Source organism: Gallinula chloropus (assembly GCF_964237585.1).
Source record: "Gallinula chloropus genome assembly, chromosome: 8".
Taxonomy (NCBI): Eukaryota; Metazoa; Chordata; class Aves; order Gruiformes; family Rallidae; genus Gallinula; species Gallinula chloropus.
The window spans coordinates 6,464,113-6,480,536 of record NC_140093.1 but is presented as its reverse complement, the minus strand read 5'-3'; the positions used below and the strand labels follow the sequence as shown (position 1 = coordinate 6,480,536).

The following is a 16,424-nucleotide window of genomic DNA, read 5'->3' as shown; positions in this document are numbered from 1 at the left end:
AGCCGTGCGGCAGCATGAGTGCTCTCGGCGGCAGCCAATCAGAGAACGCGCGTCTTGTTCCCGCCTCCGCGCTGGCTTCGCCGACCAATCGAAAACGGCTACTCGGGAAGGGGCCCCGCCCGCCCGAGTCCTCCACCGGCGGGAGGGAAGGGCCGCATCTCGTTGGTCCGAGCGGTCGCCGCTCTGCGCGGCGCCTCGGCGGGCACCGGAAGCTGGGCGGTCGCCATGGAGTCGGCGGCCATGGAGGAGGTGGCAGCGGTGCGGCTGTGGGTGAGGACGGAGCCGTTCCTGGTGGGCGCCCTGCCCGTCCCGCCGCCCGCCCGCCTCGGCCCCCACTACTTGCGGAAGATGGCGGCGTACGCCCGGGCGCGGGCGGCCGAGGGCTTCTTCCCGCGGCTGTCGTGGCCCCGCTGGCGCCACATCGCCTGCGGGAAGCTGCAGCTGGGCCGCGGCCTGGCCTGGCTGTACTTCGAGCTCTTCCTCAGCCTCCTCCGGCGGGACCCCTCGCGTCTCCTCGAGTGGGCCGAGGCCGAGGCCGGCTGCAGCGACGCCGAGGAGCTGGAGCAGGAGCGGAGCAAGGCAGGAGAGCCCCATCCCGGGCCGGGCGGGCGCGGGAGGGCCCTGCCCGGCCTAACGCCGGGTTGTTTATTTTGTTTCCCCCCCCTCCTCTCGGCTAGCTGTCGGTGGACACGCTGCAGTTCCTGCTGTTCCTCTACGTTCAGCAGGTGAACAAGGTCTCTCTGCGAACGTCTCTGATTGGGGAGGAATGGCCCAGCCCCAGGACCAAGGCTCCCGGCCTGACTGGAAAACCCAGCAGTGAGAACAAGGTATTTGCAGTTCTAGAATCATAGAATGGGCTGAGTTGGAAGGGACCCCAAGGATCACAGAGCTCCAACCCCTCTGCCACAGGCAGGGCCACCAACCTCCAGGCCTGGAGTTACACAAGGTTGCCCAGGGCCCCATCCAACCTGGCCTTGAATACCCCCAGGGATGGGACACCCACCCGCTCTCTGGGCAGCCTGTTCCAGCCCCTCACCCCTCTAGGGCTCTCCTTGTGTGAGAAGGTATTTGCTGTTGGTAGGACTTGGTGAATTCAGTAGGGAAAGAAAACCTTGTTGAGTTTGACTTGTTCTTGTGTGAGAACAAAGTATGTGCAGTTCTAGGGCTCTCCTTGCACAAGTGGGCAGGGAGCTCTAGAGTCCCACCTCGAGGCTGGTTGAAGGGTTCCCGGTTGGTTCCCAGGAGGAATGAACTGTGGAGTCACATTTGAGGTGCTCTGCCCAATGGCAGATGGAATGAAGGAGAGTTTGATGCACAGTGGGCAGCTCTGCTTTAGAGAGGGGCTGGCAGCTGGCCGGTGTCAGTATAAGGGCTGGCTGTGAGCCTCGGCAGGTGTTTGTCATTGCTGGGGGGGTGGGGTGAGCGGTACGAGCTGCTGTAGCACAGCTTGGGACAGGCCAAAGGAATTACAAATAGGGACTGGGTTGCTTTGTGCTGAAGGACTCAACAGATGGACAAATGACCAAGAGGAGCCGGGCTGTGAGCTGGGGGCACTGTGGAGCATCCACTGTTAATCCATGAAGCCTGGGAGAGGAATGAGGTGCTGTCGTACCCCTCCTGGGGACTTTGCTCCCAACAGGGTTGAGGCTGGCTCCCCTGGTGTTACCTTTGCCTGGGTGGGATTCCCCCAGCTCCAGCACTAAGGAGTCTTTCTGAGCCCCTTTGGGTTATCAGTCCTCACGCTGTGAAGAGGTGACCCCACAGAGCAGGGGAGACCCCCCCATATTTGGCTTCCTTAGAGCGAGCGTAACTGAGGCTGCAGCGTGTAACATCAGTGGGGCTTGTCAGCTCTGTGAGAACTCACCTTCTCCTCCTCCTTCTGTGTTTTTTCTACCTGCTAAGAACTGGAATGACCAGGACCACCGTGCCTTCGTGCAGAGCCACCTCTTGGACATGCTGGAACTGCTGCTGGAGCCGGAGCAGCTCTCTCCCTCCTCTCATTCCACCCACAGCAGCTTGGTGTCCTATGAAGCCATCTGTGCCCTCAGCTTTCTATTTGAAGGGACCATGAGCAAATCCAGGAGGGTCCATCCTCTGCATGAGCTTGCCCTCTGGCAGCCCTGTCACAGGCAGAATGGCTACTCAAAGATCTCCAGAACCTTTTCTTTCCCCAGGCTGGAGAGCTGGCTGCGGTCCTGCCTGACCACAAACCCTTTTGGAATGACTGCCTGCCTCAAGTCTGGGAAGAAACTGGCCTGGGCACAGCAAGGTACTACAGGCCTAACCTTTGTCTTCCTAAATAACTTTCCAGGCTCAGCTCCTCTTGCTGGTAGGGCAGCAGTGTGAGGGCTTGCTTGCATGTCATCCTGCTGTCAGTGGAGAATGGGGCAGGTGAGAGCTTAGAGGTGAGTCTGGGGGGCTAGAGGGTGCTGCCTGACATCTGTGGGGGGGTTTCCCAGTCTTTGGATTGCTTTTGTGAGCAAACAGTAACGACTCTATTTCCAAAGACCCCTCTGAGCCAGATCAGTGTTGCTCCCCTCGTCATGCCAGTACAGCTGGAGACAGGGAATGGATAATGAGAGGGGTTGTGGCAAAGCTGAGCTTTGCATTTCCTTGTCTTGGATGGTGTCACCTCTCCTGCAGGGACGTGGTGGCAGAGCTGAGACCTCTTCCACCTTAGGAGAAAAGCCAGACCAAGGTTTTGTTTCCTGCTTTCAGCTTAAAACTAGCCCTGGGGATCTTAGAGTCACAGGCTGCATTAGATGGGAAGGGACCTTCAGAGGTATGGATAACGGGGATTGTCCTGACCCAAGTGCAGGATCCTTTGTTGAACCTCATGAGGTTCACTGGTGCCCACTTCTCTAGCCTGTCCAGGTCCCTCTGGATGGCATCCTGTCCCAGAACGGACCTCACCACCCAGCTTGATGTCATCAGCACCTTGCTGAGGCTGCTCTCAATCCCTCTGTCAGTATCATTATCCTGCCTAGTGCTCAGGAGCAGACCTGGAAACAGAGCTGCCTAGGATAGGGCTGTCTGCAGCTTGTGGGAGGCTTTGGCTGCCCCTGAGTGGTTTTGATCTTTCAGTGTGCACCAACTTCTGGAGCTTCTGAGTTCTCTCTACTGCTGACCTCCTGGTAGATGTTGGTGGGTGGTATGATGATGGTCTCATCCTTGATGTTTTGGGCTGAGGGGATCGCTGAGTGATGTGGAAGGCAAACCATCATGTCTGTGTCTCTGTAAGGGATTGTGTTGAGCCTTTCTGTGCTGGTTATTTTATCTTAACTTTAAATGCAGTGATTATTTTGCAGTTGAAGGAACAACCAGGAGGGCAAAGATTGCCTGCAATACCCGTGTGGTGCCCGAGGTGTTCCCCATGGTGATAATGAGCCAGGTGTACAAGCAGACGCTGGCCAAGAGCTCGGACACGCTGGTGGGGGCTCACGTCCGGATCCATCGCTGCAACGAGTCCTTCATTTATCTCCTCTCTCCTCTCCGGTGAGTTTGTGCTCTCCTGGGGCACAGTGAGGTGTCTTCTTCAAGCATTAAGCTCTTGTTTGAGGGACTAAGTGCTGGAAAAGTGCTGGGTTCCCCCTTTCCTGCTCACCACCTCCTCACTCTCTTGTTCTGCAGCTCTGTGACCATTGAGAAGTGCCAAAATAGCACCTTTGTCCTTGGCCCTGTGCAGGCATCTGTTCACGTCCACAGCTGTGACAACGTCAGGGTCATTGTGGTCTGCCATCGTCTGTCCCTTGCTTCCACCACTGGCTCTGCTTTTTACATCCTCACCCCCACCCAGCCTCTCATCCTCTCAGGGAACCGAGCGATCAGCTTTGCCCCTTTCCACACCCATTATCCCATGCTGGAAGACCACATGGCTCAGGTGGGCTTGGCCACTCTGCCCAACCACTGGGACAGCCCCATGCTGGTGTGCAAGGAGAGCGGTGACACCGGTGTCTTCAGCCTCCTGCCGCCCTTGGACTTCTACACCTTCGTGATTCCTTTTGAGATGGAAGGAGACACCACGGAGACGCCGGGTGGGCTCCCCTCTGCATATCAGAAGGCGCTGAGTCAGCGACAGCAGAAGGTCCAGATCTGGCAGAAGGCTGTGAAGGAGGCAGGCCTGACCAAGTGAGTGCTGTGGCGGAGCAGGAACGCGTCAGCTGCGTCCCAAGGAGTCACTTCATGTGGTTCCACAAAGCGTGCTGTGGTAATGGGCTGGCTTCTCTGAGCTGCGTCTTGCACGTTGCCTGTAGAGTGCTGGTTGTTGGCAGGTTGGGATCCCAGCCTTGGGTGTGACATCTCTGTGAGTGATGAGAGTAGCTCTCGCAGCTGTAGCTCTGGAGGAGGGGTTTTCCCATCTGTTGTCACAGCGAGCTGGGAGTGAGCATGGGGACTGTGACAGCACATCACCTCCTGGACAGTAGATTTTAAGGTCCTCTCCATCAGGTCACACCAAGTCCTCTGGCCAGTGTTTGCTGTCCTAGCTGGGCCTGCCCTCACCAGTCTCACTTACCGGTGTCCCTTGGCTTTCTCAGCACCGGTTGAGGAGCTCTGGGGATAGAAACCCAGCTGCTCGGTGTAAAGGCTTAAAGAGCTGAGAACCAGTTGTGTTCCCTGAGCTGGGGAGATGTTCTTTCTGTTCTGCACTCAGCAGATGGCTTGTGGTGGGCATGTAACTGGGCACTGATGAGCAGAGGGGTTTAACCTGTGGGGCACACAGAATATGAAGACTTCTTGGGTCAAGCTGTCAATGCTTCCTGTCACAGCAGGCTGAGTCCTAGTCTGTTTGATCATTCTTTCTGTTGGAGGAGCTCCTGTCGCTTCCCTTCGTCCTTTCTGAAGTGCAGGTGATCCCGTAGAGGTGTAAGAAGCCTTCAAACCCCCCAGCCCTGAGTCCTCCATGGCAGCAGAGTGGAAAGTTGAGACTTCAACCTTTGTGCTATAGTCACCCCTGGTGTCTTTTGACCTGATCTAAGTTGCTTCCCCTCCAGCCATGGTCCTCCCAGGGCTGCTGCTCCTCACCCTGGGGCTTTGTGAAGGCGTTTGGCCCATCAAAAAGAAACACAAGGTAACACAGACGATGTGCCTGGATTTAACATCCTCTGGGGCACTCACAGGAGGCAAGAGCTCATTACTGGAGTGTCTTCTTTCATAAAAGGGGAAAAAAACCTGCCAAGTTTAGAAGCTTCCTGAAGAGAATCTGGGCAGCTAACAGTGTAAAATGTCTCTGTCTCCTGCAGGCAGAGGAACAACCAGGGACACAACTAGGAAGCTTAGAGCAAACAGGATATTTGGGCTTGTAGAAAGAAAAAAGCTGCTGCGCTCGAACAGGGAGGTGAAAGAGAATGTTAGAAATAAGAAGACATCTTTCAAGAAGTTGAAGTTGTCTGGATGAGGAAAGTGGGGCAAAAAAGAGAAGGGAAATTCTGCTGGGCTGAAAGTAAAGCCCTCCTAAGACAGGACCAGTGAGACAGCTCAAGGAACAACTCACAGAAGCAGAAAATCCTGTTTATTCGTTTTCCAAGCGTATCAGACAGAAAGTCTTTCAGGGTCAGTAGCAGATCAAGGTATATAAAAAGCACTTGGGGAAGATAAACCCCTAGGAGAGGAAAGAAGTGGCTGCCTTTGTGTTCACGTTTGCTGGGGAGGAATTTAGGTTAGTTTCTGTCCTAGAACCCTGCTTTCCTGGGAGCGTGTCAGTGAACACCTCCAGTGGGAGTGAGGGAGTAGAGAAGGGACCTTTGACTTGAGAAAAGGCTCTGGGTAAACTGGGCTCCTCTGGACCTGAGCGGTACAGGAAGGGATAGAGCTGGTTTCCTGCTTCTCCCACTGTGGGATGGGATCAACACATCAAATTAGGGATGGGTTGAAAGCAAAAAATACACAAAATCTCCAGGGGATGTTGAAAATGTTCGTGGTTTATGTGTGTTCAGAAAGGAATTGTCTTAAGTTCATAGGAGAAAAATCCAGCAGGAGCTATGCAGCACCCGTGGCACCTTTGGCTTAAGAAACTCCAGAGATGCTGTCAGAACAGAATGTTGTGTCTTCAAGGCTTAAACTGCTGGTTACTAATCTTCTTTCTCTCCTTTTTCAGACAGTTTTTAATCTGTGCCCCACCACAGAGGCAGCGCTGTGGAGCAGGGCTGCTGTGCTAGTGGGGTGGGGAGGTTCTGCTGCTGCTGGCTTCTGCTTTTTGGGGTTTGCTATGGCCATGCTGATCCTTCCATGGCATGGGTGGCTCAGGACCCCAGCCCAGCTCTTGGCTGGTAGATAGGAGGCTTGTTTTGGTAGCAAAGGTGAGGTTATAGAGGTATATAATACTATATATAAATGTCACCTTCTTGTACTTCCCTGCTGATCTTCACTTTTGGTTTCAGGAATCAGAGGAAGCAGTTCCAGATCCTGGTGGAAAACAAATTCTACGAATGGCTGGTGCAGACAGGGAACATCCAGCAGCTGGGTAGCCTTGTCCCTCCTGCAGTAGGCTCCAAGCAGGCAGCAGGATAGCATCGTGTTCCCCTGTAGCAAAAGGATCAGAAGGGTGAGCAGAGAGCCTGTTCCTCTTGTTTCTTTTCTATCCAGAAAAATTGTCCCATGTGTGCACAGGTGGGAGAAGTAGGAGGCTGTTCAGTGGACGTTCTCCCAAGAGCTTTGCATTTGGTTTTAGTTCTTATTTTGCAGGCAAAGTTTCATTTCTGTTTGAATCCATTCCCTGTGTGCTCAGCACCTCCCTTGTTCTCTGCAGGCATTGGGTTTGATCTGTCAGGGGTGCCTGTGTGCCCATACAGGCAGATAGGCCCGTTGTACATGATCTGATGTAAAAAATTAGCCCAACAGCTGCTCTTTCCAAGGCCTTGTGTGCATTAATGCTGTACTTACCTATCTCACTTGTTCCTTAAGGGGATGGAGTGAGACTTGAAATAATACTTACTTCACAGCAGCTTTATCTTCCCAAGTATAAGTGGTTTAGGACCTGGAGACAAGCCCTTACTGTGCTTTTCTACCACTGCATGTTTCAAACCATCAGAAAGTCTTTTTTTTTGTTTTGTTGTTTTTTTATCTTTTACCCTTTGAGTCACTTTTCCTTTGCCAGTGTTGGGAGTGAAATTTTCTCCCTTTCCTTTATTACAGGATTCCAGGAACGTGCAGCGACGCACTGAAAAGAGTTCTCAATGAAACTTTGCAGCCGCCCCAACTGGACATGCTTGATGTGGACCTGAGGCCTGGCTGCTGTGTGGATTGGACTGTCCATCTGGTTTAGGATTTCTAATCGCTGCCCCAGGAATGTGCTGTAACTCTTGTGTTGGTAACTGAGGAAACACACGTGGCTGGAGGATGCCATCCTTCAGTGGGGAGGCTCTCGTCGCAGGTAGTGCCCGTGCCGGGCAGGTATCCGGCGAAGTTGCCCTTCCTGGTGCAGGGCTGGGTGCTGGGCCCCTGCCAACCACCAGCTGCAGTGCTTTTATAGACCTGGAAATGAAATGTTTGGTGTTTTTAGGAGTGAAATTCAATGGCTTTTTTTTGGTTTTATGTGAAGATGGCACTTAAGTGATGTGTGTTTTATGGAATTAAATCTCGTGCGCGTTTGCGCGGGTGTTTTGACAGATGTCAATAAAACAGAGTTCTCTGGTAAGCCTGGCACGTGTCCCAGGGAGAGGGTGTCACCTGTACAGTGGGTGTTAGAGGGATGTGATGTGCTTAACGAGAGTGCTCATTAACAGCCGTGGAGCTGAAAGTTTTGAAGGCTGCCCTGGCCCAGCACTTGGATACAGACGCTGCTTCCTACCTGTAATATCTCTTGCAAAGAGTTATCAGCCCCAATGAGTATCCTTCTTGTCTGCTGTGGGAGCTGAGGTCATAGCTGAGCACCTAAATTACCTGGGCAAGATGAGGCAGAGGTGTTGCATGGCGGAGCGGAGGCAGCGGCTCGCGCGTGCCTTGCGGAGAGCTCTCTGGGCTGAGGGTGAGAGGGAGGCTGGCACACTCTGTGCTCTGGTTTACACTGCAGTCTGATGCCAGAGGTTTTCTGAAGGTCTCTCTTGGCCCCTGGGGAGGCAGCTGATGCCTGGCAAGGTGAGTTTATTCTATTTAACCCACTTTTAAAGGTGGGAAGATGAGATAGCCTGAGACTGACGCTCTCCACAGCAGTCATCTAGAGCTGTGGCAGTGTACATGGGGTGGCACACAGAGCTGCTGTTGTGAGACTGCTTGTCCTGACAGATTTGATACAGGGTCTGAGTGTTGCGGGCGCTGCTGTGCCAAATTCATTCCCCTTTGTTCTGCTAAGCCTTTGGGCTGCTGCAGTGAATAGCTGCAGAGGTGTTTGTTCACAATGCACTGGCTGGGGGGGGCTGTGTGTGTGTTGGGGTGCCTGAGCCAGGAATCGTTCTCCCTGCTCAGCGGGCTGGAGCGTGGCTAAAAGTAAAGCGCTTTTGCTCAAAGCTTGGACAGTGGTGTAAGAGTTTTGGGTTGAATTTGTGACACCAGCAGATAAGGGTCAGATATCTGTGTGGTGTTCTTTCCTATTGGATGTGTGGAATCATTCGCTGGGGGTGTGTGTGGCCAGGCTGAGGACTTCTCCCTCTGTGTTGGGTGTCATTTGGAGCAACGTAGCTTCAGCTGAGGCTGAGCTATAAGAACAGGCAGCCTCTTTGCTGTGAGGATGTTTCCTCTGTGAGCTTTGCAAGCAGAGCTTCTACACCGAGGTGGTTCTTCGCAAGCCTACGGTGTCTGTCCTGGGCATGTGTTCTCCCTTTCCCAGCTGCATCCTTCACTGCATGGGAATGCTCTCCAGTAAATGTTGTGGCTCTTCCTTACAAAGGGGGACGGGCCTTTTCATGCTGATGAGGATGCCTTCTGGGAGAGAGCAGCCAAACTGCCCCCTGTCTTTCAGGACTTGGCAGCGAGCTGCGTGTTTTGAGTGCGTTTGGCAGAGTTTTGGTGTTCTGACTCAGCAAATGGTAACAAAGGGAGGATGGTGAAGCCCTTCTTTATTCCATAATCCTGTTTGCTTTTCTGGAAACCGGCTATAGCCTCAGAATCACTGACTCAATTTTTGGATCCTATTCTCATGACAAAGCGGCTGTCTGGTTTAAAACAAGCCCATTATAAAAAGGGCGCCTCACATCCTGGCTGCTTGTAACAGCTTCTGACGTTCCTCCAGCACTGGGGAGCTTGGCTGGAGCAGAAAATGTCCAGGGCTGGAACCAAGGTAGGTTCATTTGCAGACTAGTCATAATTGTGACTTAGGAATACAGAATTTATCAGGGATAAGTGGTGGAGAAACTTTGGTTCCTTTGTTCTCCTGACAGCTTTCCCCCCCACTCTGCCAGTCTGCTGGCAAAGAGGAGATGCTCAAAATCCCTTCTCAAACAGAGGGAAGCCGGAGCTGAGCCCTCCCTAGTCTTTTCCCAGATCCTGGCTGTTTCCTCTAGGTGTGGCTCTGCGAGAGGACGGGCTCGAGCGCGGTGGCTGGTGAGGGGATGTTTTAAAACACACCAGGACCCGATGCCTCGTGAATTGATGGTGGATGAACGTGATGAGCTGTGTTTGCAGAGTCTTGAGGAGCGCTTCCTGGGGAGGACCTGAGTCCCAGCACTGGCAGCAGCCACCTTCTGTGGTGGAGCAAAGGGTGTGCTGTGACACAAAGGCACCTGAATGGTGACCGCAGCGCCGCAGGTGATAGCATTCCCCAAACTGGTCTGGTGATAACCATCAGAGGAGGTAGATCAGGAAGCTCCACTCCAGCTGGGGTGATTCACATCGGATGGGGATCCAGCTGCGCTCTTCAGTCCTGCGGTTAGGGGAGCTGAGGGTTGGCCACATGGACCTTGCTGTGGGGTTGGGGCTGGACAGTGATATAAAGAGCTGGGAAAGCAGGGTGAGAGCTTTGGGCTAGTGGCTGGTCTCTGTGAAATCTCCCACAACTCTTAAGAGGCTGCAGGCAGGTGGTTTGGTTTTGCTTTTGGGTTACCTTCCTGTTAACCTGCAGAGACTGTAAGATCCAAGGGGGCAGAGGGCTCAGATCAGAGTGGTTTTGTAGGTGCTGGCTTGATGCTTGTGGGAGATCTGTGTTCAGTCTCTGCTTCTCTTCACCTTTTGTCTGTGAACTTGTCTCAAAGTGACGTGGCTATTTCTGAGCAGTCTTTGGAACGTGGTGCTCTGCTTCCTTCTATCCCGGTGGCTGTCAGGTTGAACCGGGATGGTCTGTATGTACTTGTACTTAAAGAAGCTGCTGGGGAAACATAACTGATTTGAGTTAGAGTCTCCTGCTTGCTTGAGGAGGCTTAAACATGTATTGCCTTTACCCCTGCTGAAAGTAGTGTTAAACATGTATTGCCTTTACCCCTGCTGAAAGTAGTGTCCCCTGTGAGCATCCTATGGGGAGTTTGGTGGTGGTGTGCTGCTGCGGTGCGGCAAAGTGGCTGAGAGGAGTTAAGTCAGTGGAAGAACACAAATCTCATCTTTTTCCTGTGCCATGCTCTTGCCTGGCACATTCTAGGGAGAAGGAAAGGGCGGAGGAGAGAATGAAAGACTTATTTCCCACAACCTAAGCAAACGGTCTGCCCCAGAAAGGAATCGCTGTCCCCCTTTCTTAGAAAGCAGCAGGCACGACTGGCTGTCGCTTACCGGTGTTGGGTACAAGTTCCCTTCTAGCAGAGTTGCTGTTGGAAAGAAATGTGATAGCAGCTGTGAGGTGGCCAAGGGAGTCAGGGTATTATGGTCCTGTAAAGATCTCCTGTGGCAAATCTCTTCCAGGTAAGCCCCTAAAAAGCAAAGTTTGGGCAGAGAGCAGTTAGTGGGTGAGTGCTGTGAGCAGAGCACCTTGATGGCTTTCATCCATCGTGGAGTAAGATGTGACCAGAATGAACCAGTAAATCTGGAGTTGAAGTCTGTAATTCACTTGTCATTATCCTGAAAAACAGCAGTCTGCTCAGTGTCTGACATTTGGACATTAGGAAAAAATTTTTACTGAAAGAGTTAGGGCCTGGAACAGGCTGCCCAGGGATGTGGTTGAGTCACCTTCCCTGGATGTGTTCAAAAAAAGGGTAGATGAGGTGCTCAGGGATATGGTTTAGCTTAGGATGGGAATGGTTGGACTTGATGGTCTTCAAAGGTCTTTTCCAACCTTGTGATTCTGTGTGCCTGAGCCACTGGAAAGCTGAGTGTGAGGGTCTGAAACAAATGGAGGGTGTGTGCAAAGGGTGGAGAATGGGTGGGCAGGAGCCCACTCTGGCTTGCTGAAAAATGGCAATCTGAGAATAAGGCCAGAAACGACCTGGCTGTACCCTGAGTGTGCTCTTGGATTCCTTGGGCTTTGTGCTTTTGTGAGCACAGGGAATACGCCCTCTGAGGAACTCCAGCAAAGGCTGGGTGGGGAAGGAACACCCAATGAGCTTTTCTTTTTTCTGTTAGAAAATTAAAGGCTGCCTTAATTCGTGCTCAGTTGCTGTGATGGGGCATTGCAAGAGGAGCTGGTTCTGCTGGATGCCAGCTGCGAAATCAGAGCAGCTCACACGGAGCTGGGACCCCCTGTGACAGAGACCTGTCCCTTTCCTGTCACTGCCTGTGCAGAGACCAGACCTGTTGTCTTATGGACGTTGGGCAGAGTTCATCATTGTGCTGGACACTCACTGCTCAGACAGGAGTGGGGCCACGGATCAGAAGGGTCTGTGGAGCTCTGAGGTCGAAGAGGAAGGAGAGCTCATCAGCTGTCCCAGGAAGAAATGCATCCCTGTGTACTGCCCTGGGAGTATCACAGGGATGCTGTGGCTGGCCAGGCCTGACCCTGACTGCAGTGTTTAACTGGACTCATTGGGAGAGCTGGAGATTTTGAGTATGTTCCTCTTACAGCCTTTGTTTGCTCACTGGGAAGGCGGCAGTGATATCCCAACTCTCCTTTGCGCTGAGGATGGGAAGAGCTTGCTCAGGATGGGGAGAAGTGGGGACAGGGTGCTTTGTACATGCCAACTGCTTGGTAATGGGTGATCTGCCTCTTGTAAGTAAGGGGACAATGTGAGGGTTGTAATGTTACACCAGTAAAGGACTACTAACAGGCCACAAGAGCAAGGGCAAAAATCCCCTGGCATGGTTAGCCTGACTCCCTGTATGCCTGGACAGGCTGGTGGGACACACAGCTCTAGGAAAACCGTGGCTAACCCATTTTTTAACACAAAACCCATGAAAAGCAAAATATAATAAGCAGGTTGCCCTAGATTTGTATCTATCTCCTGGGCTGAAACTGTGACAACGACCAGTATTTTTAACAGCAGTGACCTGCCATCGTTGCCAGCAGCCAAAGCACCGCAGGCTGGTACAACCAGCTGGGAGCAGGAAGGGTATTGTGTGGTTTGGTGCTTGAGCCATGGAAAAGCCATGGGGAAAAATGGATGGGGGAGTTCTGCAGGTTAAGTGTTTAAAATGCTATGGCCAGAATGTTTCTCTGTGGGGGGAATTGGCTGAGGCAATCTCAGGCAGCGGGAATGGGGCTGATGCTGTAGTGGAAGGCTGGACAAGGTGGAGTGCTGCCTTGAGTGGGTGCTGCATTGGATCAGCCTGTGCACTGGTTGGTTCAACACAAGGTTCTAGAGGACACTTGGAGTAAGAAATCAAACTCCTGTGGAGGTGGAAGAAGGGCTGGTGGTTGGGTGCTGCTGAAAGGGATCTGCTGGGACCAATTCACATCTAACGCAGTCCTTGGCATGGTCTGACTGTGCAGGACCATAAGCAAGTGAGGGATGTAGTCAAAATAGATGTGATGGTTCGGGAACCCTTAGTGCAAGGAGTAGATCTTGAGGAGTTGTCGTCTGGGAGGATGGGGCTGTGCAGAGGCTGGGGCTGGGTCTAGGGCTGGGCAATGTTTCCCTGAAGGGCTTTTTGAAGAAAGCATGTGTCAGCTCTCTGGGCCTGGCTGTGTTGGTGTTACCTCAGGCAGGAGGAATTGGATTTGCTTGCTAGCCAGCTGCCTGGCTGTAGAGCAGCTCTTGGGGAAAGAAGCTTGGTGTTGGAGTGGAAATTTGTCAGCTGTATTGCAAGCTTGCACCAACCAAAGCAGAAGAAACCAACTGCAAAGAAAGTCCTGGGATGTGCCAAGAACTGGTGTCTCCTTCATGTACGTGGAGCTCCTTTAGTTTTCCTTGGCACCAGTAAAGCTCACGTGATGTCTGGGTTTTGGTGTTGACTTTTGAGAAAGCAAATTGTGGATGTCAGAGCAAGGTGAAGGACTGCAGGTCTAGAAGTCCTGACCCAGGAGGAAAGAGACACCACCACCCTCTTCTCAGTTGAGGTCTACCTGAAAATGCTCAGTAGGTAAGCCTGGAATGCTGCTCCGGAGGGTCTGTTGACTACTCACGGCTCCCTTGGCTGTAATTCAGGAACTACTGATGTGGAGAAGGTGGGGAGGAAATGTTTGAATTGTGTTTTGCTGCCAAGAGGACAGGGGCTTCACCAAGGGACCTTTGGGTTGGGTTGGGACAGAACTGTATGCTGGGGAGGGCAAGGAGTTGGGAGGGACTGGAGCCACTGGGGCCAGACTGGTGAGTTGGTGTCCAGGATGAGTTGGGATGAAGCTGATCCTGCTCAGTGGTTGGACTCCATGACTTTCTGACATCTTGAGGGCTCTGTTGGCAGATATTTCACGCCGTGGAGCAGCGAGAATATGGCTGCAGCATGCGCTGGAGGAAGGGGGACCTCCCAGCTTTCCTTCCTCTGCTTGTGTTTCAGGTCACCTTCTACGAGGACAAGAATTTCCTAGGCCGTTGGTACGAGTGCGACAGCGACTGCCCTGATTTTCACACCTACCTGAGCCGCTGCAACTCCATCCGGGTGGATGGGGGCACCTGGGTGGCCTATGAGAGACCAAACTTCTCTGGGAACATGTACGTTCTGACCCACGGGGAGTACCCTGACTACCACCACTGGATGGGCCTCAACGACCGCCTGGGCTCCTGCAAAGCTGTGCAGATAGTAAGTGAAACACACTGTGATTCGCTGTGAAAGGGTTCGGGTGTGCTTGTGGGTGCCCCCCCCGCCTCTGCCCGTGGGAGCTCCCTTGGAGAGGGTGGCAATAGGGGTTTGCTCCTGCAGTCCTGCTCCGGGAACACCAAGGTGTTTGGTGAGTGGAGGAGAGAAATCTCTTCCACTCAGGATCCCTTGGCTTTGCAGTAGAGTTTCCGTAGGAACCACAGCGTAGTTTTATCTCCATGTTTTTCCAGGGGCTCCAGGGTCCGGGCAGAGGACTCTGAGGTTTGCCACTTGCCTTCCCCCTGGCTCTGCTTCCATCAGATTGGGCTCTGGCAGCGGACACGAGCCTTGTAACCCCCCCGGAACATGTTTCCCTCTCTAGCAAACCCATGTCTCCCTTCTGGCACAGGGGACTGAACCCAAGTGTCACCAAGTCCCTCTGGGCAGCATAGACATGAAGGGAACAGTCCCTGGAGCAGACATAAAGTGAACTGGGAGCAGTGGGAGTGACGCTTGACACCATCTTTGGGCGTGTGTAGAGCAGGCAGGTGTCTCCCAGCTTTAGGAGAGCACAGGGCAGTGCCTGTCTCCCTGCTGCAGTGCAGGAACTGTGCATGTCCCCTCCTGTGTGATGCTGGGGAGATGTTCCTGCAGCCCCTGGCAGCACCCACCCCTCTGCTACCAGGAGACAGGGTAAATGAAGGGTGACAGTGAGCAGTGTTTGCATCGTGTGGAAGTGCTGGGGGGAGCAAGGGGCAGGGGGAACCACCTTTTTGGGAAGCCTAGGGGGAGAAGCACCCTTTAAAAACTGGTTGGGATGGGAGCAGGGATGTTTGAGGTTGAGATGCTGAGTGCTGCTGCTGTGCCTTTGCCAGCAGCGGGGTGGATGCTGGTGAGGATCTGTGTGGCACTGGCTTGAGTGGGAAACCAGCTGTGGTTTCCCTTTGTGTGGAGTGGGTCTCACGGTTGAGAACAGGGTTTGCCTTTAACTCTGGAGGTGTAACACCATTTTGAGCATGTTCTGGGGTTGAGCTGGGTCTAAATCCCTTTGTAGAGGGCAGGGAGAGCTTGTAGCCAGGTCAGCACTGATCTGGTGTAAGGGCCGGAGCCAAAACACGCGGGATGTAACGGCAGCACACCTCCCACCATGGGGACGAAATGCAGAGGGGCTTTGTCCTGTGGGGTCCCCACCTGCACTTGGGGAGGTGACACAGGGTCCTGCTGCTCACAGGTCAGAGTGTCCTGGAGAAGCGTCAGCACATGGATCCGAGGGACCCCGCAGAGCTGGGAGACGAGAGCGGGCTGGGGGAGGCGGGGGAAGACGGTGTCCAGGCAGCTGCAGATTAAAACTGCTGCAGTGCCTCCGGGCAGCGCAGCACTTCAAATCACAGCGGAAAATACCCGCGCTGCGTTCGCCTGTAATACATCCCAGTTGGGGTCACCAGCTCATTAAACTCCTCGTTGCCCGGAGGAGTGGGGAGTGGAGGGGGTCCATCCCCTCCTGCAGCTCGCACAGAGTCGCTGAAGGGCTCGAGCCAGCAACAGGATGGGGACGATGACCTCATCCCTCCCTGCGCCTGGCACTCGGCTTCATCCCTCCCTGCACCCTTCCTCCCTCTGAAATGGGGGCTGTGGTAGGGTTTTGTGCTCTGCTCTAACTCAGTGCTTTCACGTCCTCTTTGCACATGATGCTTGGTCAAGAGTTTCCCTGGCTGCCTCCCCGCTGACCCTTCTGGGCTTGTTCAGCCCCATCTGGGTTTGTTGGGGTGGTGGTTGGTCCCTTATCGGCGTCTGACTGTGCCACAGCGCTGCTCCCGTGGGAGCTGGGAATGTGCTGGTGCCTTCTTCCAGCCCTCTGCCATTTTCTCTCTCCTTTTTCTAGCCGAGTGGAGGCCGTGGCCACATCCAGGTGTTTGAGAAGGGAGACTTTGGCGGGCAGATGTTCGAAGCCACCGAGGACTGCCCTTCCGTCATGGAGGAGTGGCACATGCGTGAGGTCCATGCCTGCAGAGTGCTGGAGGGCGTCTGGGTTTTCTACGAGCATCCCAACTACCGGGGCAGGCAGTACCTGCTGTCCAAGGGGGAGTACCGCAAACCCGTGGAGTGGGGAGCGGCGAGCCCCGCCGTCCAGTCCTTCCGCAGCATTGCCGAGTGAGGCAGCCCGGTGACTGGGGTGCCAGAGGCCGTCAATAAAGCAACTGAGTCGCTCAGCTCCACTTGTCCTGCTTCTTCCCCGGGTCTGCGTGTGAGGTACCCTGCCCTGGCAGAGCTGGTGTGGAGCTGAGCCTCCTCCAAGTGAAACGCCCCCTTGGATTGCCTCCCTCTCTGCTGTCGCCTCTGGGCTGGTCCTGTCCCCTCCCTTCCATCCCACTGCTTCTCTCCAGGGAAAAGCTGTCCCAAAGCTGGAGGTCCTGCTCCAGTGTTTGGCTGGTCCAGTGGAGCAGTGGACCCCACCCATCTGT

At 53.8% G+C, this 16,424-nt stretch overlaps 2 protein-coding genes across 2 annotated transcripts; both read left to right on the top strand.

Moving 5' to 3' along the window:
* Window positions 1-225: 225 nt before the first annotated feature.
* TBCCD1 (TBCC domain containing 1) lies at window positions 226-7,607 on the top strand (the record flags this gene model as incomplete). The annotated part of the gene is made up of 7 exons (XM_084267177.1): window positions 226-579; window positions 678-827; window positions 1,903-2,269; window positions 3,309-3,495; window positions 3,631-4,128; window positions 6,378-6,541; window positions 7,132-7,607. The coding sequence occupies 6 exons, from the start codon at window positions 226-228 to the stop codon at window positions 6,505-6,507; spliced, it is 1,686 nt and encodes a 561-aa protein (XP_084123303.1). The 3' UTR covers window positions 6,508-6,541; window positions 7,132-7,607.
* A 1,583-nt stretch (window positions 7,608-9,190) lies between these two features.
* CRYGS (crystallin gamma S) lies at window positions 9,191-16,117 on the top strand (the record flags this gene model as incomplete). The annotated part of the gene is made up of 3 exons (XM_084267455.1): window positions 9,191-9,211; window positions 13,723-13,965; window positions 15,845-16,117. The coding sequence occupies 3 exons, from the start codon at window positions 9,191-9,193 to the stop codon at window positions 16,115-16,117; spliced, it is 537 nt and encodes a 178-aa protein (XP_084123581.1).
* Between the last annotated feature and the right edge of the window lie 307 nt (window positions 16,118-16,424).